The 20,826-nt window shown below is 36.1% G+C and overlaps 1 protein-coding gene across 2 annotated transcripts; it reads left to right on the top strand.

The window, feature by feature from the left end:
- Positions 1–194: 194 nt before the first annotated feature.
- LOC128621818 (alpha-2-macroglobulin) lies at positions 195–18,929 on the top strand. Of its 2 annotated transcripts, none has more exons than XM_053647807.1 (34): positions 195–327; positions 1,794–1,974; positions 2,063–2,219; positions 2,332–2,384; positions 2,697–2,717; positions 2,826–2,991; positions 3,084–3,168; positions 3,370–3,493; positions 3,588–3,708; positions 3,857–3,966; positions 4,062–4,232; positions 4,318–4,551; positions 4,684–4,896; positions 5,005–5,154; positions 6,173–6,298; positions 6,703–6,790; positions 7,685–7,787; positions 8,081–8,306; positions 8,392–8,518; positions 10,478–10,599; positions 10,687–10,738; positions 10,858–10,941; positions 14,540–14,716; positions 14,823–14,898; positions 15,053–15,209; positions 15,319–15,393; positions 15,642–15,804; positions 16,980–17,170; positions 17,290–17,505; positions 17,749–17,870; positions 18,139–18,220; positions 18,338–18,406; positions 18,575–18,680; positions 18,766–18,929. In XM_053647807.1, exons 1-34 carry the CDS (start codon positions 230–232, stop codon positions 18,804–18,806), a joined length of 4,287 nt encoding a protein of 1,428 aa, XP_053503782.1. In that variant the 5' UTR covers positions 195–229; the 3' UTR covers positions 18,807–18,929. The 2 variants fall into 2 exon arrangements, with proteins under 2 accessions (XP_053503782.1, XP_053503781.1); XM_053647806.1 differs by having other exon boundaries at positions 7,670–7,787.
- Positions 18,930–20,826: the final 1,897 nt, after the last annotated feature.

The raw sequence follows: 20,826 nt of genomic DNA, 5'->3' as shown, positions 1-20,826 counted from the left end.
GACCCTCAATAGACTCAAAATGCATTACACGGCTTATGTTTGTAGATGTCACATGGTATTGTAAAAACCTACTACATCTCACCATACTTTCATTTATAGAATTTGCAATGTAACTGGGATATGTTGTTAAAATGGTTAATCATTAATGAGAGGATACCAGCAGATGGACCTATTTGGGGCTGAGTGTCCTTTTATAAAGGAAATCAAACATCAGAGATTGGCATTTGCAATGGACTTCATCAGGGTGTTCAGCCGGGTCCACACTGCGATAAGGCTTTTGTTAACCTGCTTCCTCTATCATCATGTTTATGGACAAACCTCAGGACCGTAAGAACCAGATTTGACTCTGAATTTGTCGTTTTACTCAGTAGACACACGTTTATTTGAGTTATTTTGCCTTGAAATATAAAGGTCTTGTCTTTTAGGTCTTCATTCCATCTTAAATAGTATGTGTGTGTGTGTGTGTGTGTGTGTGTGTGTAACCTTGAAAATTTCAAACTGTAAATCTTTTTTTGATATATTAATTGCAACTATAACTAAGCTCTCAAATCTCAGTATATGTGTATCCACTCTATCTAGTAGATATAAATTAACATTTTAAAAAATCATTGGTTCTTGAAAAAAAAAAAACATATCCCTGCTGTTTTAATAGTGAAAAGAGAGGGAATGGCTATTGTTAATGTACTAAACCTTTTTAGTGAATATCCATCCATCCATCCATCTTCTACCGCTTACTCCTTCTTCGGGGTCGCGGGGGAACCTGGAGCCAATCCCAGGGAGCATCGGGCACAAGGCGGGGTACACCCTGGACAGGGTGCCAGTCTTTTTAGTGAATATTCTTAACATATTTGCATCCACACAAACAGGCAGAAAGAAGTACCTTTTTCATGTCCATATTTCATTTTTACAACTTTTTACAACTTTTGTAGGATTTCTTCTCATCATATGGGAGTGAGACTTTGTATGTTCATTCAAAAAGGACAATGACAAATGATCATTTTAACAACTTAGTACTGACTCCAGTACACATCTGCATTACACGCTTGCTTCCACCTTGATTGACGTAATAACAGACTGTCCTGCCAGTGACAGATTTCAGGGTTTTAAGTCTGTGTGCATTCAGAATGGAGGAACTCACTTGTGGGTGCCTGGCAGCACTCTAGGCACAGAATGCAGCCAGTTAATCCAGTTTCAAGCAGGACATAGCAGCTGACCCCATGGAATGTGCATGACCACGCTAGGAGACAAGTTAACCAACCAAAATAAAATGTTACACAATCTTTTGATGATAACAGATAATAATCCATGGTATTAATTAATGCAAACAGATGAGGGTCTAAAGCAGGAAGCACATAACTACAAAACCAGGCTCAAACAGTAGTGTATATTGTAAATATACACATTAATCAAGGGGAAATAAGGAACAGTTGATCACAAATACAAAAAACAAAGCAATGACACTTATGGTGCGGAACAGAAAAAAACAAGCAAATCATAATCCTGTAACTTGTTTCATTTTGATTACTATGTATAGGCCTATTGATACTCTCCCATGTTATCTTATGTCCTCACAAAATCTTGCTGTGTTAGTGTCATCAAGCCTCTTGTCCTGTTTGCCCATTAATCTTGTCACAATGCCCATTAAACACCATAATTAAGTGCCAGCAGAGTGACTATTTAAAAAATGAATGCAGTTGAACTGACTATTGTGTTCAGTAAGTTTAATATATTTAGGTTTAGCAGAGTTCTTGTGATCTAGCTACAGTGGCTAAAATAAGCATTTTTGTCTTTAGATATTTCATGGTGACATTTCCTGCAGTGATCGAGTCTGGCACTGTTGCAAAATTCTGTGTGAGTCTTCTGAAGCCCAATGAGACTCTGCACATGAACATTTATCTGGTTCACAACAACCAGAACAGAATACTTTTACAAGAGACAGTGCAAAAGGAGATTCACTACTGCTCTAATTTTACGGTCAGAAATCCCAAATATTTTTTTAATTATTATTATTTTAATTAATATGAATGTTTGCTGTGATTCAACATGGGCAACATCTTCACAGGCTCCACAGGTTGTGGGTGAATCGATGCAGGAGATAAAAGTAAAAGTCAAAGGTGAAAGTTTTAAGATGACAGAGAAAAGGAAAGTGATGTTTAAATCCTACAACACTTTGGTATTTATTCAGACTGACAAACCCATCTACAATCCAGGCCAAACAGGTAATTCATTCCTGCAATATTTAATATCCATTTGAACCATTTAATAAATGGTTATTTGTTACTGATTGTGAAGCTCAAAACACCAAATTTCTCTCCTGTTGTTTTTCAACAGTGAATTTCAGAATTGTCACTATGGATTCTAATTTTATTCCCCTTGAACAAAAGGTAAGTGGAGATTATGTACTTTGAATATTTAATAGCCTCTAAGTGTATTAAATCCAGAAGTGCAGAAAGGCAGGTTTTTGTTACAACACAATCTGCCCTATATGTTTACATTTAACTGTACAAGAAGGGTCTTGTCATTTTCTAAGCACAGACTAAATATCTCACCTGTCTAAATGTAATATCTTTATGTTGTTTTGATAGTGTACTAAATGAAACAAACATGATTTTTCAATTTCACGTGTTTGAAGATTTCTATAGTATTTTGATAGTTTTTTTAACCAGAACACTGTGCTATCCTCTTCTCCTATTCAGTACAGCACAGTCATTCTTGAGGTATGTAAATAAAACAATATATAATTTCATTTAAAAATTTTATTTTAAGACACTTGTTTAGTTAATTTATAGTTTAGTGACTCTTTAATATTTTTCTGAAATGTACAGGATAATAATCGTAACAGGATTGGTCAGTGGACGAATGTGTCCTCAACAGGCCTGATACTGCAGCTTTCTCATGAGCTCAGTTCTGAGGCTCTACAAGGCCATTATTCATTAACTGCTCAAATTGAAAATAGGATGATCACACACTATTTTAAGGTGCAAAAGTACGGTAAGTTACACTACTAGCAGAATGTTTTTTTTCTCTGTTAATACAGAAGTAACTGACCATTTACTGTAATAAGAAACACATTTTACTTTTAGTTTTACCCAAGTTTGAGATTGCAGTAAAAACACCAGAAAAACACAGCATCGGTGAGGAGGAACTGAAGCTGGAGGTTTGTGGAAGGTGAGTGAAAGTTTCATGAGAAAACCACCAAAATAGAAAAAAATACATTTAATTTTCATTTGAAACATTTGTCTTATTTAAAAACATACTGCAATTTAAGAACAACATAGCATTGACAGCCACTTGAATATCCAGAATACACCAATGAAGCCCCAAAAAATCACTGTCCAAAGCAAAGTTCAATGCTTGTGCATTTTTAAGGTACACTTACGGACAGCCAGTACCTGGCACAGCACTGGTGCAAGTGTGTCGTAAATTTAGGCAGAATTATTTTCATCGTGAGGATGCCCCTTTGATTTCACCATGCCTGGCTGAAACAGTGGAGGTCCGTAAGTAACGCTATATTGAAGGGTATCATGTTTTTAATCTCTCTATTGATGTAGTTCTCACCCTGTATTTGTTTTTGTGTTTACAAATAGATGAATCAGACTGGTTGTGCCTTCCGTATACTGAATGTATCAACTTTCACGAGTTCTGAATTGGAAGATAATTTTGAGCACCGTCTTAATGCTACTGTTACACTGACAGAGGAAGGAACAGGTGAGGCAGTAACAGATCTCTTCAGAACAAAGCTAAAGGAGACAAGGCATTGATTGCTAATTTTTAACTTAAAGATGAGTTATAATACTTGTAAATACGCTGAAAAATATTTAATAATAGCTTAAATATCGTATATTTTTTTGTTTAGGTTTCTCCTTGGTAAAATCTGCAATCATAGAGCTCACTTACCAAATCGGTAAAGTGGAACTTGTGGATTTACCAAAAAACTTTGAACGGGAGAGATATATAGAAGGAAAAGTACGATTTTTTCTTGCTTTCAAACTTTGAGAATGTTTTTGACAGTTTTCAAATTTAAAAATTTTGACAGCAATTCTTCTTTCCCTGATCAACAGATTAAAGTTACTACCTTCAGTGGAACACCAATTCCTAACAAGAGGGTGTATCTTTCAGAAGGTGAACGGTGGTCTCAAAAGCTACTACTTAATCTTACTACAGATAGTAATGGATTGGCAAACTTCTCAGCTGCTTCACCAGAACATCCTACAACAGAGATAATATTGAGGGTGAGCACTCACAAATATTTACAAATCATTTCAATGCATCTTTAAAACATATTAAAGCTTAATGTTCTGTGTCACTGTTATCTAGGGAAGTGACTATCCAGTGGTCAAATACCACACATACAAAACACCATTCTTTTCAAATGCTGAAGCACGTATACATTTGCTCCAACCTGCCACACCTTACAGTCCAGTGTTCAGTGAATTGTCAATAGAGAGCTCAGAGGAACCATTTAAGTGTGGTGCTGAAATTCCCATAACCATTAACTACTATATTGTTGGGGAAACTACTGAAAATTACAGCATTGATCTTATATACATGGTAAGTATATGTTGTAAAATTGTATGTGACTTGACACAGGAAATGCAAGCCACCTGAATTATCTATATTCCAGCAGCTCTAATTGTAATGTACTGCACAGTGACCATCATATATTGTGCCTGTCTGGTTCAGGTCTTATCTAAAGGAGTCATAGTCCATCATGGGCATGAGGAAGTTAAAGTGGAAGCCTCTACAGATGTCAGAAAAGGAAAAATCTCATTCAAACTATCTGTTGTTCCTGAGCTGGCTCCTGTAGTGCAGGTTGTGGTGTACTCTGTCCTGCCCAGTGAGAACATCATCGCTGCTAACAAGAATTTTGATGTGGAAAAATGTTTCAGAAATAAAGTAATGCTAGCTTTATCATCATTAACTTTTTTACAAGCAATCAATTAGTTTGTTGTTACCCATGAAATTGCTAAACCTGTCTAAAATTGTTTTCATCGTGGACTCCAGGTTTCGCTACAGTTCTCTCCCTCTAAAGCAGTTCCTGGTGAGAAGAACACTCTCGAGCTCAAGGCTCATCCTGGTTCGCTGTGTGGCCTCAGTGTTGTTGATCAGAGTGTGTTCATTTTGGAGCCAGAAAAGCATCTAAACATTAAAACGGTGAAGTTATCATTTAAAGAATTGTCTGCTTATACAAGTTTAGTTGTTTTTTCACCTTCTAAGAATAATGAAGAATACTAGAAAGAACAGAAATTGCATTGCTACTGTTTGATATTGGTGGTTTTTAGACTATTGGCAGTGTAAGATTAAATCCAGTGCAGGGAACAAGGGCTAAGCTTTATTCAGACACACAATGAAACCACATTTCTGAAATGAGGGTGAAAAACATTAAACGCCTTATAAAGACAGTAGACAAGATGTATGTTTTTGTACTAGAACAACAATACAATACAATTCAATACTTGTATGACTAACTAGAAATAATTAAAAGCAGTGATTAAGAAGCAAGCTAACCAAGTTTTACTTTTTAATACCAAAGGTTTAATAGTTCATTTTTCTTTCAAACTTAACCTCTAAGAGCACCTTTTCTTGAAGGGTGCCAATAGTAGTTTAGAGCAGTGGTCACTAACCCTGTTCCTGGAGATCTTAGGTAATCAAGAATGTCTTAAGGCAATGATTAGATGGTCAGGTAGGCACAATTATGATTGGAGCTAAAATCTTCGAGACTACTGGTTTAGGGGTAACGTTTTTTTGTCACATTTACTTTTTTTTTTACTCTACAGATTGATATGGCATTGTTGGCTGAATAAAGCTTTCATTCATTCATTCATTCTTATCATATTGTACTTTTATTCTAAATATATTATAAATATAGGGCAGAGGAAAATGCCAACACCACCAGCATGTAAATGCTGCAAATTTCAGAGACAAATGAAAGAAATTATAAAATCTACAGTTAGGATCATCATAATATATAATTTTTTATTAAAAGTATTGTATCGGTATAGTATCACAATAATTACAATGTGTTTTATTGCCATTCATTGCATATAAACTTAAAGCAAGTTCTTTTAAATCTCTCAAGTTAATGTAAGTTACAAAGTACTCTTTTTGTTTGATTTGAGCCATACTGTATACGATCCCAAAATAATCACAAGTTAAACTATATATCCCACAGATATTTAATCTGTTGCCAGTGACATCGGTATTAGATTATCCATATGGAGTTGAAGATTCTCAAGAGTGCTTGCATGTAAGATCTCGACGGGATGCATGGATTGAACGTACTTATTATACATTAAAGGTAAATGACTGATTACACACAGCTGACACAGAGCTGGGTGATCTGGGGAAACTGCTGATCATTTTATGGTCTTATCTGTTCCTGGGTGGTCTCCCTCAAAGGGAACTTTTAGTTGTAATGTTTTGTAACAGAATGGTTCCTTAAGCACTGAAGTGACTGCATTTCTTAAAATCATCTACATAAACCTTATAAATTGGAGTCAGATAAGTTTATTCTTATGTCATTAGTTAGAGGTGGTAGAGAGGAAACAATTTACACAACACATCCCAGTGTTCTACAATGCCAAATACATTTGATCTAAAGCGTGCTGTATTATTTAATTTTAAATACATATCATTTTATTTTATGTGAAAATATCTTGTTTAATATTTCAACACTGATCATGACTTATTATCACCTGACAGAGCGTGGGGCTGAAGATGGCAACAAATTTGGCTATTAGAGCTCCTCAGTGTTTGGTGTACAAAGGCGTGACATATCATCGCTTATATGGTACATCCAGACCCATATTCTTTTCATCATATGCACAAATTAGTGTTCATTAAATAGTGCAATTTTTCATTCATACATTTAAATTTGGTACACTGCATTTTACTTTACACATTATAATAAAACACATACTGTAGTGCAATACATTATGAGCACTGCTGTTACAAATATAATACATCTATAAGTTATATACACAGTAGTTCTCTTGCTGTTTCTACAAATTAAACAGCTTCTAATGACATCAGTATTGTAAGGTTCTATCTGGCATTATGTACAGAAATGTGATTAAAATTTATATTAGGAATTATCATCCAGGATGAACATAGGATGAACACAACATAGGCAACCTTGATTAATCAATATCCACATTCTACTTACACTCTGACAGAGAAAAACAGATTTGAAGCTTCAGTATGGCGAGATATACACACACACACACACACACACACATTGTGGCACATTAGAAAGTCTTCAGCACAGTGGAAAGCAAATATTGTGGCTAGCATCAGATACCAATTGAATATTACTGACACTGACTAGCTACATGCAATGTGCTTAATAAACTGAACTTTCCAGTGTAACTTGGCCTAAAGCTATGCTGGTAGACTTGTGAGATGTGTTTATGTGGTTTCACAGTTCTAATGGACTTTAATCTTGTAAAAAAATGTTTACAGTGAAATTTCAAGGTAAAAAATATTTAGGAACAAGATTTTTCAATAAATGAAATTAATTGATCAGGTAAATTTGGATTTCAATACTTCAGAGTTTTGCTAGCTGGAATATCAAAACTGGATGTCTCATATCTCAAACAGCTCTTCACCCAGATTGAACCTTATAGTACTAAGATCATATAATTTTATTTACATTTATGCTCACTGACAGTGAAATATTTGATAGATGGGCATGTTCTTGCTCGTCCTCCGGGAGCACCTAGAAGCCATGTTGAGACAGTTCGCACATTCTTCCCAGAAACATGGCTATGGCAGCTGTCTGAAGTGGGGTTAGTAAATCAACATATTAATGTCGGGTATTTTACTTATTGCATTTTAATTAGAAATTCAACAATATAAAGTGACAGCAACAAATTAAAATGAGCATACCTATTGCTTCAGTAGGCATGTTTCTACAGTGCTTCTGAACATTTAGGTGTTTTTTCTAGTTGTTGTTTTTTTGTCACCTATTAGCATGTATATTAGTGTCTACTATTGTTTTAAAGATAAACTTAACTATATTATAATGAATAATGTATGTTTTCTTTTTGATGATAAGTTTGAGTACCATGGTATTCCACAGGGACTCTGGATCAGCACAGCTTCCTGTCACTGTTCCTGACACCATCACCACTTGGGAGACAGAGGCTTTCTGTGTGTCCTCTAGGGGTCTGGGACTGGCTCCTCCTGTTCAGCTCACTGTATTTCAGCCCTTCTTCCTGGAGCTCTCGTTGCCCTATTCCATTATCCGGGGAGAGGTTTTTGAGCTGAAGGCCACGGTCTTCAGTTATCTTTCCAAATGCATTATGGTACTGTAAGGTCAAGATTTTATCTTTAGAAGTATTGTGTCACGTAAGATGCACAGTAAATTAATCACCTGTGCCTCATCCCCAGGTTAAAGTGGCCCCGGCTCCTTCCTCAGACTACACTCTGGAACCCTCTTCTGATGGCGAGTATTCATCCTGCCTGTGTGCAAATGGCAGAAAAACCTTCAAATGGACTCTGATTCCCACGGTGCTTGGTGAGTAGTAAAACTCTTTCACAGTCTTTCATGGAGCTCTATGTTTTTTTGCCAGTGCAAGCCTAATTTGATTATAGATCCGGACATTTTCATATTTTTTCTTGGGTGAAAGGATTATTTTTTTATTTGCACTATTTTGATCATTCGATGTTCACAAATGAGTGTATGTATGCAGATGTTGATGGATAAATTCTGAGAAATTCTGACCTGTTACACTGCACAGTGCTGTGAAAAAGTATTTGCTGATTTCTTCTGTTTTTGTGTATATCTCTTACTAAATTCTTTCAGAAATTAAAACAAAAGCAACCTGATTAAACACAAAATACAGTTTTTAAATTATATTTATTTATTGACACAAAAGTTGTCCAATACCAACTGGGCCTGTGTGAAAATTTATTTGCTCCCTTAGTTACTAATTCCCCAAATATATGAAACTGCATTCATAATGGGGTTCAGCTAGACTAGATGAAACCAGGCTTGATTAGTGCAAACCCTGTTCAATCAAATCAACACTTAAATAGAACTTTTTCAACAGCATGAAGTTTGTTAAAAGGTCTTACCCAGTAACACACTATAGCAAAGTTGAAATAAATTCCAGAAATAATGAGGAAGAAGGTGATTAAAATACATCAGCCTGGGATGGGTTACAAAACTATTTCAAAGCCTCTGGGACACCAAAGAACCACAGTAAGAGAATGTACTGTGGATTGAGGAGTCAAAAGTGGAACTGTTTGGAAGACAGGGGTCCTGTTACATCTGGCATAAACCAAACACAGAAATCCACAAAAAGAACATCATTCCTATGGTCAAGCATGGTGGTGGAAGTGTGATGGTGTGGGGATGCTTTGCTGCTTCAGCGCCTGGCAACTTGCTATAACTGAGGGAAACATGAATTCTGCTCTCTACCAGAAAATCTCAAGGAGAATGTCCGGTCTTCATTCCGTAAATCGAAACTCAAGCGCACCTGGATTATGCAGTAAGACAATGATCAAAAACATAAGAGTAAGTCCCAGTCCTAGAAATAAGTGAAAGATTGATCTCCAGTTATCGGAAGCATTTGGTTGCAGTTATTGCTGCTCTAGGTGTCACAACCAGACACCTAGAGGGGCAGTTAGTTTTTCACATTGGTGATGGGTGTCGGATAACTTTTTTTGTTCAATAAAAAAAACTAATAATAAAAACTGTAGTGTGTTAACTCAGGTTGCCTTTGTTTTATGCTGTATTTCGTTTGAAGATCTAAAACTATTAGGTGTTGATGATGAGATATACTGTATACAGAAGATATATACAGAAGAACATTCACAACACTGTATACAGCTGCACAGTCGCTGGTTTGACAAAGCCTAATTTCTTCTTAAAGTTCTACAAAATATTCATTCTACAACATGTCCAAAAAGTCAGGAAATAATGGGGATAGGCTGAGCAAACATGTTGAGCATAATCTGCAAAAACATGATAGAGTGCTTAATCATCAAAATATGTAGAGCATAAGAGTGAATGTGTAGCGCATATGATATAAACAATAAATACAAAATTATATATATATATATATATATATATATATATATATATATATATATATATATATATATATATATATATATATATATAAACTCTAGTTGGTTCCTGGCTTTTCAGACACCCTGTATGCTGTGCAATTCATTGGATTAACAAACATTGTTTTCTAATATACAATGGCAGTGTATATTTAGAACATGTTATCTAAAACTGTAACAGAAATAACAAATAAAAACAGAGCATAGTTTTCAAATCTGCTAAAATGTGGCCCAATGCAGATATTTTTATAGGAGACTTTTATTGACATTGTATAGCACATGGAAAGTAAAAGTATTTCATTCCTATGACTTCTTTTGGGTTCTTTTGGGCCAATGATCGCATGGGTAATGGATTTTTCTTCATTATAATTACCTTCCTTTCACACCTGTTATTACACTACAGGAGTCTTGAATGTGACAGTGAGTGCAGAGGCAGAACAATCCCAGACGGTGTGTGATAATGAGATTGTGAGTGTTCCAGAGAGAGGCCGTATTGACACAGTTACACGAAGCCTGATTGTGCAGGTCAGTGTCTTGAAAATAAGCATAACTTTAAATTTGTAAACCTGTTCTTTATAAGGCTATGATCTAATAATACTATTTCCCCTTTAGGCTGAAGGAACTGAGAAGACGAAGAGCCAGAGCTGGTTATTATGTCCACAGGGTCAGGCTTGCAAATATTTGTGCAATTGATTTCTATTGAGTCTGGATGGTTTAAAACTGATGCACATACTATGTTCTGCTGCTCAATAATGATGGAGCTGCCTTTCATCTCTCTACCAGGCAACAGTGTCTCTGAAGAGTTGGAGCTGATTCTTCCTGAGGATGTAATAGAGGGATCAGCACGAGCTTCGGTTTCAGTACTTGGTAAGACATTAGGGCAAATAAAAGAACTTTGCAACTATAAGGTATTTTTTTTATTATGTACTACATATAATCACCCATGAACTGTTCATTCCTCTGAGGTTGCCAGATTTGTCTTGAGAAGAGGTGTGAAAGATTTTTTTTTCAGTAGTGTCTAGACCAACTTTGAACACCATAGAAGAACAATACAATATATGAAGTACAACATACGTAGGTGACCCCAAAGAGAGCTTGGATCCTTAAGCAAATGTATGTTCACTGGATAGAAAACAACATTTAAAACCAACTGGCAATTAAAACCAACTGGCAACTGGCAATTAAAAAAAACAAAAGAAAAAGATATTACAAGCACACCTATCATGCAAAACATTGATTATTTAAAAATATATATATATTTTAAAATAATATACTGGTCATAATTAGGCAAAAAGAATTTAGATACTCAACAGTGGCTTCATTACAGATCACAAAAAGGAAGTTTCCTCCAGGTTTCAACCAGGTTTCAGCTGGTATCCTTGGATAATTATCTTGCTGAAAAATTTCTTTGCTACTTTTTGCAGTTCACTGTACTCTGATGCTATCAATGAACACAAGCTCACCAATACTACTATAGGAAAATCAGCCTGAGCCACTTCCATGCTTTAATACCCTTAGTACAGATAGTTTGGAATTCTCCTGGCTTTCTCTACACAAACACTATACCATTAGATCCATGCTAGTTAAATTTGGATTCATCTTTTCCAGAAGCCTTTTGTGCGTTCTTTTGCAATTTTGACCCTTGCATTCATATTCTTGAGGCTGATGAATGGTTCCCACCAACATACTGTTCCTCTGTACCCATGCTCATTGATTCTAATTTGAATAGTTTGTCCACTGAGTGGTATTTGGTCGTTCTTATTAAAAACTTACTTCGCTCTTCTTAGTCATTTAAGCACGTTACACGTGTCCCACAATTCAAGCAGTCATGTCAGTACATTTACCCTAGCTAACCACTGCATGGCAGTATAGAGTAACCATCTAATTTGGTCACTGCACATTTCATTGCACAATGTAGAAAATAAAAGAAAATTCAGAGGCAAAGTTGAATTGCTTTGACAAAGTTAATATTTCTCACTGCATTGTCCAAAACTTTCTTCAAAAAAAGTTAGGCTTTCTCTTGGTACCAAGCGTTTCTCTATGGATGCTCTAATGTACCTAAGATGCACTTGGTGCAACTGCCTGCACACACATTACCACCCCACTCTGCTTCCATGTCAGGGCTTTTTTTCCATCTGTACATATGCCCAAGCATTTTATCCACAAATGTCCATATGCGGTAACAAAGCTGTCCAACAGTGTAGAAATATCCTTCCCAGTTGTCATGGCTTCTAGCGGTTTACAGGAAGTATCTTCCATAATTGACCCTTCGTGAATGTACAGTACAGGATATATACCCGCAGTTGAGCTAAACCTGCTGGTCTGCCTTTCTGTTTGATGCTTTCCCGTCTGGTGAAGGTGAGGCAGCTCTTGAGCTTAGGGTTCCTCCCTTTCAGTACAGATGTTAGATGGGCAAGTAGCACCAGCATGTATACCTATGCTTAGTACTGATGCACTGTTGGAGGGACCGGGGGGTGCTGTCAGAGAAATGTGGATCAGTTGTAGTGTAGGCAGTAGACCTACTGTTGACTATTGCCTCTCCTGTTGTAGGTTGAGTGCTTTTCAGCCATTTATCCTTTTTTTTATCTTGCTTGTCACTTAGCTACGCTATCTACAGTGGTGCTTGAAAGTTTGTGAATCCTTTAAAATGTTCTATTTTTCTGCATAAATATGACCTAAAACATCATCAGATTTTTTATATAGAGTCCTAAAAGTAGACAAAGAGTAGTAGACAAAAAAGAACCCAATTAAACAAATGAGACAAAAATATTATCCAATACAGCAAAACAGGCCCAAACCATGATACTACTACCACCATGTTTCACAGATGGGATAAGGTTCTTATGCTGGAAGGCAGTGTTTTCCTTTCTCCAAACATAACGGTTCTCATTTAAACCAAAAAAGTTTTATTTTCATCTCATCCGTCCACACGATATTTTTCCAATAGCCTTCTGGCTTGTCCACATGATCTTTGAACTGCAGACAGGCAGCAATGCTCTTTTTGGAGAGCAGTGGCTTTCTCCTTGCAACCCTGCCATGCACACCATTGTTGTTCAGTGTTCTCCTGATGGTGGACTCATGAACATTAACATTAGCCAATCTGAGAGAGGCCTTTAGTTGCTTAGAAGTTACCCTGGGTTCCTTGTGGCCTTGCGGACAATTACACGTCTTACTCTTGCAGTGATCTTTGTTTGTCGACCACTCCTGGAGAGGGTAACAAAGGTCTTGTATTTCCTCCATTTGTACACAATCTGTCCTACTGTGGAATGGTGGAGTCCAAACTCTTTAGAATTTGGTCTCCACTCTTTTTTTGAGGTCCTCAGAAATCTCCTTTTTTCATGACATGCTTCCAAAAATATATGTTGTGAAGATCAGACTTTGATAGATCCCTGTTCTTTAAATAAAACAGGGTGCTCACTCACACCTGATTGATATCCCATTGATTGACAACACCTGACTCTAATTTCACCTTCAAATTACCTGCTAATACTATAGGTTTACATACTTTTGTCACTCACAGATGTAATATTGGATCATTTTCCTCAATAAATAAATGACCAAGTATAACATTTTTGTCTCATTTGTTTAATTGGGTTCTCTTTATCTACTTGTAGGACTTGAGTGAAAATATGATGATGTTTAGGTCATATTTATGCAGAAATGTAAAAATTTCTTTACTGTGGCTGTGTGACACAAATGCTGGTTATAAATGGCATGTGAATGCATGCATTTTTCTAAAGAAAAAGATAGCATAATTTGATTGGATGCCTTTTATTTGACCTTTAGGACAATGTCTAATTGAATGTTTGCACACTAGAGGGTGCAGAAGTTTATTTTTGTCTATGAGAAATACATTAACTTGTTGTAATGTTTTCTAGAGTGGGATGAAATTAAATGAACAGATTTTTGTTAGCACAATGTGGGAACCACAGCTTTATGGTAACTGTCTATACATCACCACATTTAAAGACTAGTGTCTGCTGTATAGGTCTTCTTACACAAAGCCCTTCCTAACTCCAAGCTCCAAGACCACAGACATTAATTTCATCTGGACAAAGTCTCAACATTTTCATAGATGTTTCTGGCCCAGTGTTCCACTGTAAACCTAACCCATCCTAACCATCCACCCAACCAACAAATTATGATTGACTTCCATCATCTCCAGTGCCTCACTTTGATGTGCTTATCTGAAATTCTCTGTCCCTCTTAATTGGTTAGTCTTTTAAGTTAGATAATTCAGTCATGTTGATATGGAAAGCAATCTGAACAAATCATAATTGTGCATACGATTTCTTTATCTCTGGAGCAAGCAAGAATGTTGTTTTTCAGTTTTTAAATTGGAATTAGTGCAATGGAGCTTCTGTACATTCAGAACAGATGTAATTTTTTGTGTGGTCTAAGTCTTTCATTAACAGTATCATCATTTCATTAAATAGATAAAGAATATTATTGTGTTCTTTTGTAGGAGACATACTTGGTCGTGCATTGAAAAATCCGGATGGACTGCTAAGGATGCCATATGGCTGTGGAGAACAAAACATTGCTCTCCTCGCCCCCAATATCTACATTCTTCGGTATCTAGAGAACACTGAGCAGCTCACCACAGCTATCCGTGAGAGGGCTACTGGTTTCCTTAAGAGTGGTCAGTGACATTATCTTTCTATTTTTATTATTTTAAGACCAACTATAATCATGCTAAATAGATTTTTTTGGAACTAACCAGAATAAAATCATTTGACTTTACACAGGATACCAGAGGCAACTTAACTATAAACATTTTAATGGTGCATATAGCACATTTGGCAGCGGGGAGGAGAACACATGGTAAGAATTTCTTAAAGCAAGCCATAAGGTAAACAGGTAGTGATGATGATACAACCTGAAACTTATTTTCCTAAGTATTTCTTAGTTATTGTGAATTTTTATATAATTCTGGAATGTACTAAACTATTTTTTACAAATAATTCTCCATCACCAGGTTAACTGCATTTGTCTTGAGGACTTTCGGCAAAGCACAACGTTACATCTTTATTGATCCAGAAATCATTAACAGTGCAAAGCAATGGCTAATAAATAATCAGAGATCAGATGGCTGTTTCATACGACAGGGAAGTCTGTTCAATAATAGAATGAAGGTACGTACGTTACTCAGGCAACGCTTTACTACAAAACACATTTTTGAATAAATGTATTGAATTGCTGTTTTCATCTATATATCATGCATAATGTTCTAATGTATTCCAGGGTGGTGTAAATGATGAAGTGACCATTACTGCCTACATCACTGCATCATTGCTTGAATTGGGTAACACAGTCCAGGTAAGAGCATGAGAGTTCGCAATCTTTTCACTGCATTCACAATCCATATAAGCTTGGTAAAATGCATCCAATCTAAATCACATTGGTTCATTCCAACTAGGAGCACACTGACTTAATAAAGTTGTCTTAAACTGTGGTTAAACTGAAAATGTAATTGCTTTTTTATATTTATGAATAAGTCCTACCTTTAAGTAAACTTTTCAAATCATTGTGTTTCTGCTACATGATTCTGTACATTTTGATTGCAGGATCCTTTTGTGAATAAAGGACTGCTGTGCCTGAAGTCTTCTATTGGTAACCTGACAAACACCTACACCACTGCACTGTTGGCCTACACGTTCAATCTGGCTGGAGAAAATAAATTTCGGGAGCAGCTACTAAAAGAGTTGGATAATGTTGCCATTTCATCAGGTACTGAATGATTAGAAGAATTTATAACATTTATATTTGTAACAAATGCAACAAACTACGTTTCTACAAGTAAAACTGCTGAATGTAATAATTGGAAATTGGAAAAATGCTATTGCAAGCTACTCATAGAGGAACGTTTTGTAATGTGGGTTTTACTGTGCCACATCCTACGCACTAAATAGCATGCCTAAAAATAATTGGTGAAGTAACTGCCAGCAAGAAAGTGGCTTTCAGAGAAATCCATCTCTATTTGACATTCTGCATGGGCTCCAAAGGGAAGGATCTCAGTGATTCTAACAGAAGTATCTAAGGTATATAAAGTCCCAGGATCATATCTGACTCTAAACTTCAGACCAGATCTGCCAGTGAGAACAATATGTATGCACTGGCATGACAAATTATTTGCCAATGGATTAAGAAAATTTAAAGCTTGAAATGAGTAAAAGCATCTAAAAGAAATATCAGATAAATTTGCCCATAGTGACTATGTTTACATGGACAGCAGTAATCTAATTACTTAGATTACTAATTACTAATTACTAATCTTATTTAGTTAGTTTATATTTATATTATATATAAGTACTTATGCATTATTTTTTTATGGATGTACAAAAAGCACCTAAAATATATTATTTAAACATTTTGAAACGTTCCCACGGACCCCCTGCAATTACACCACTGAAACCGTGCAATTTCCACGGAAACACTGCACTAGATGGTAGAGTACACAGTGCATAGTGGTAGTGTACAGTACGTCATTTGGGACACAACTTATTTACTCTCCGAAGCGTGTTTTCGGAACAGAAGTAACTTAATGAGTAAATGTACCGCGCGCAGACCAACTAATCGATAATGAGATTCGTTGACAACGATTTTCATAATCGATTATTATCGATTTTATCAATTAATTGTTGCAGCTCCAGATATGTGCACTTGAAAACTCCCTTAATTCAAACCAGATAGATTCCTGCATAAATATATCATTTATAGGATGACTCACAGCAGCTCAGGATAGGAGCATCATGTTTTAGTGTATTTTCCACTGACTCAAAAAAAATTCAGTTACAAAAGCTCTACATAAAAATACGTTAAATAAGTGACCAAGGGTTTGTGCTGTAGAAGTGTTATTATGGTTATGCGTACATGTCTTAATTATCTTGTCTCTATTATTTTAGATAGTCAGCTTCACTGGTCTCAGACAGCATCAGATGACTCCAGCTCATTGTCAGTGGAAATCAGTTCTTACGTGCTGCTAGCTGTTCTCACTGCAGGTCAACTCACTACAGCTGATTTGGGATACGCTAATAGGATTGTCAGCTGGCTGGTGAAGCAGCAAAATCCCTATGGAGGCTTTTCCTCCACACAGGTACTCAATTAAATTGCATTGTTCCCTTGTTCTGCATTTAGTCAGTATAATGCTAAAACACTTATTGCATTTTATAGCACTGAATTTTTATTTTTTATTATTTTATTTTTTTAAATCAGGACACAGTTGTGGCCCTTCAAGCTCTGGCTCTGTACTCCACTAAAGTGTTCAGCTCAGAAGGCTCTAGCACAGTAACTGTAAAGTCAGAAGATGGACACAGTTACACCTTTGATGTGAACCAGAACAACAATTTACTGTACCAAGAAAGATCACTGCAGGATGTTCCTGGCAAATACAGCATTGAAGTGAAGGGTGACACCTGTGTGTCAGTGCAGGTCAGTACAGATAACTCTTCCTGGCCTACAAATCTTGTGTCTAAATGAAACACTGTTCTATTTAAAAGAAAAATGCAGTTCTATGAATCTGCAAGTGATTGTATAAGCATTGATTACCCAACAAATACTTTTTATGCAAGTCTATACAATGTATTAAATGTTTTTTTTTTTACTGATTGATTATTGTTCATCTGTTTAAGGATTGTTTCATGGTTTAACTTTTTTTTTAATTCCTACTTGCAGACAGCACTTTTCTACAATGTCCCCACACCTACTCAAACTAGTACACTGAGCATTGCGGTGAAAACCGAGGGAAACTGCACAAAAACATATGGACAAACTTTGTCCCTCGGCTTCACTGTTGGGTAAGAATGAATGTGTGATAAAACTCTGTTCTAAAATAAGAAAACTGGTCAATTATGTTTTCGGAGTCTAACTGTAAATATTTCAAAGATATATAAATGCCTATACCTGGATAGTGTCTGGGTTAAAAACCATTAATATAATGATTAATGACTACACATCCTCTTATGACACTTTAATTTGCAGTGACAATAATTAATACTTTATTTTCTATCATTATTGCTATGAAAACTCCTGAAGTTTATTGACAAACATTTTCTTTAATTTCAGATATCATGGGATACTTAACAACACTAACATGATCATAGTGGACATAAAACTGTTATCAGGGTTCACAGCAGATCCTGGTGAAGTAAGGAGTAACAATGTTGCTAAAAGTTCTGTAATATACATGTCTAGATAAACAGATATGCAAATGCATTGCTATTGAAATGATCGTGGTAGAATAATGATTAAATTGTTTTCTTAGCTGAAAAGGAGCATTTGGGTGGAACAGGTTGATTCTAAAGATGACCATATTATCATGTATATCAAAGAGGTAAGAGGAGAACATGGTTTAAATATGTATATAGCATTAATTATTACCTATATTACACAACTGTGCTGTATATCCACTCCAAGAAACATGTATGCTTTATTTATTACACATAAAATACAGATATGGTGGAGTGTGTTTACAATATGATATCTGGTGTATCTCTAACAGCTCCCAAGGAATATTCCTATCAACTATCAGCTACACATTAAACAGGTGCTTCCTGTCAAGAATCTCAAGCCAGCGGTGATCAAAGTTTATGATTACTACCAAACAAGTAAGACTTTCCAGGATTGTGTTATTTAAGCAGTTACTGCAACTATACTGGTATCATTTACTGATTCTCAACATATTTCATTCAGGTGACCAGTCTGAGACGGAGTACACCTCCCCCTGTGTGTAGGATTTCACATTGCATTTGAAGATGCAGAAAAACCTTTGTATATCTGCTGTATGATGGTTTTATTTTCTGCTTTAGGGTTTTTGTTGTTGTTGAAATGAAATAAAAAACCCTTCAAATGCCTTATACGTTACTGTTGTGTTTAGGATCTTCACAGTATGATGGTACAGCTATAATTTGAACATTCTTTTGAATATAATGGGTGTTAAGAGTTTAGTACTGCTATATTTTTAATGAATCTGGATTGAATAACACTAAGGCGTTCACTGAATAAGTGAATCATCCAACAAAGCAACAATTTTTTTTGCAAAATTACTGGCACCCAAAAAATATTTAATATAAATGCAATCAATTTTAAATTCTAGGCAACATTTTATTTGAATTAAATTTGCACATAGTCTACAGGAACTCTATTCTTGTCCTTGGCTATGCCCTGTTTATTTTGTGTATAAATGTGAGGTTGCAATTCCTTTGTCATCCATCACCATAGGAAAAACCAAAGAGATGGGTAGATTCATCCATCCATCCATCTTCTACCGCTTACTCCTTCTTCAAGGTCGCGGGGGAACCTGGAGCCAATCCCAGGGAGCATCGGGCACAAGGCGGGGTACACCCTGGACAGGGTGCCAGTCCATCGCAGGGCACAATCACACACACACTCACACCCACCCATTCATACACTACGGACACTTTAGACGAGATGGGTAGATAAAAAGTGCTTGGGCTGTTATCTAAAAGAGTGTTGAATGGATTTTTTTCACTAGTAATGGGCAAGAAACCTGTGCTTCTCCGATCATGGCAAGGCAAGATCATGTCTCTGATATAATTAATTAGTAGATGAAAGAGGGAAGTTTAGCTAGACAACCATATTAAAGGTTTAGCCTTCCTGTGTCTAAACATAAAAGTAGTTCAGGCTAGTTGGTAACATATGAGAGACTTTATGTAGGAAGGTAAAAAAAATTGGGGTTTGTGTGCCTTCACAGGCAGTACTTAAATGGAAATATGTGGTTGAGTGCTGTTTAGTTTGTCTAATACACCACCATATATCAGCGTTTGGTAATGGTAATCTTCATAGAGTCCTCATACATTTTAAATCTACTTGAACACGAATTACCCACATTTGAGTGACCAATATTTTTTAAGATGTTGCTATTTGACAGATGTTCCATTGATTTGGTCACCTTTCTAGATGTTGTGCAACCGTATAGCATTGCTCCATATAGTTATTTTTGCATGTAGTGGCCAAAAATGGGAACTGCAACAAGTGCCTTCCCGAAACTGTTTCAACAAATTCTTTTATACACTCACCGTCCACTTTATTAGGAACACCTGTACACCTTCACATTCATGCAGTTATATTATCAGCCAATCATGTAGCAGCAGTGCAATGCAAAAAAAAAAAAAAAAAAAAAAAAAATTTCATACAGATACAGGTCAAGAGCTTCAGTTACTTTTTCTTCATTTTGTTTGATATGAACATTAACTGAAGCTCTTGACCTGTATCTGTAGGATTTTTTTTGGACAATAGACACACACCCACACACACATACACACACACACACACACACACACAGCTACGGGCATATGTTTGTAAGAAGAAACCATTGTGGGCACGGGAAGAACATGCACAGACAGAAATGCATCAAGCTCAAAACCAGGGACCCTGGTGCTGTGGGGTAAAAGCTTGTGAACCCTTTGTAATTGTTGATTTCTACATGAATTACTCATAAAATGAGGTCTGGCTATTTTCCAACTGCTCTCCCAACTTCTTATGCTCACAGAACACCATGTCTCCAAAGACAGCACTGGGAAAGCAGGTCAGCAAGACGACAAGCAACTGGTTTATGACATTAAGTAATAAACTAGTGTATTCTTTCAACAGAGTGTACTGACAAGAGTGTACTGTATTTCAAAACTTTTAGTTGAACAGATTATTATTGGTTGGCCACTGTTCTAAGTACTACTCAATATCAACGAACACTGGACCAGTGCTTATGGATATTTATAATATTCATGCATTCAT

Source organism: Ictalurus furcatus, chromosome 17, assembly GCF_023375685.1.
Source record: "Ictalurus furcatus strain D&B chromosome 17, Billie_1.0, whole genome shotgun sequence".
Taxonomy (NCBI): Eukaryota; Metazoa; Chordata; class Actinopteri; order Siluriformes; family Ictaluridae; genus Ictalurus; species Ictalurus furcatus.
The sequence above is the reverse complement of the archived record's forward strand: the minus strand, read 5'-3'. Positions and strand labels throughout refer to the sequence as shown.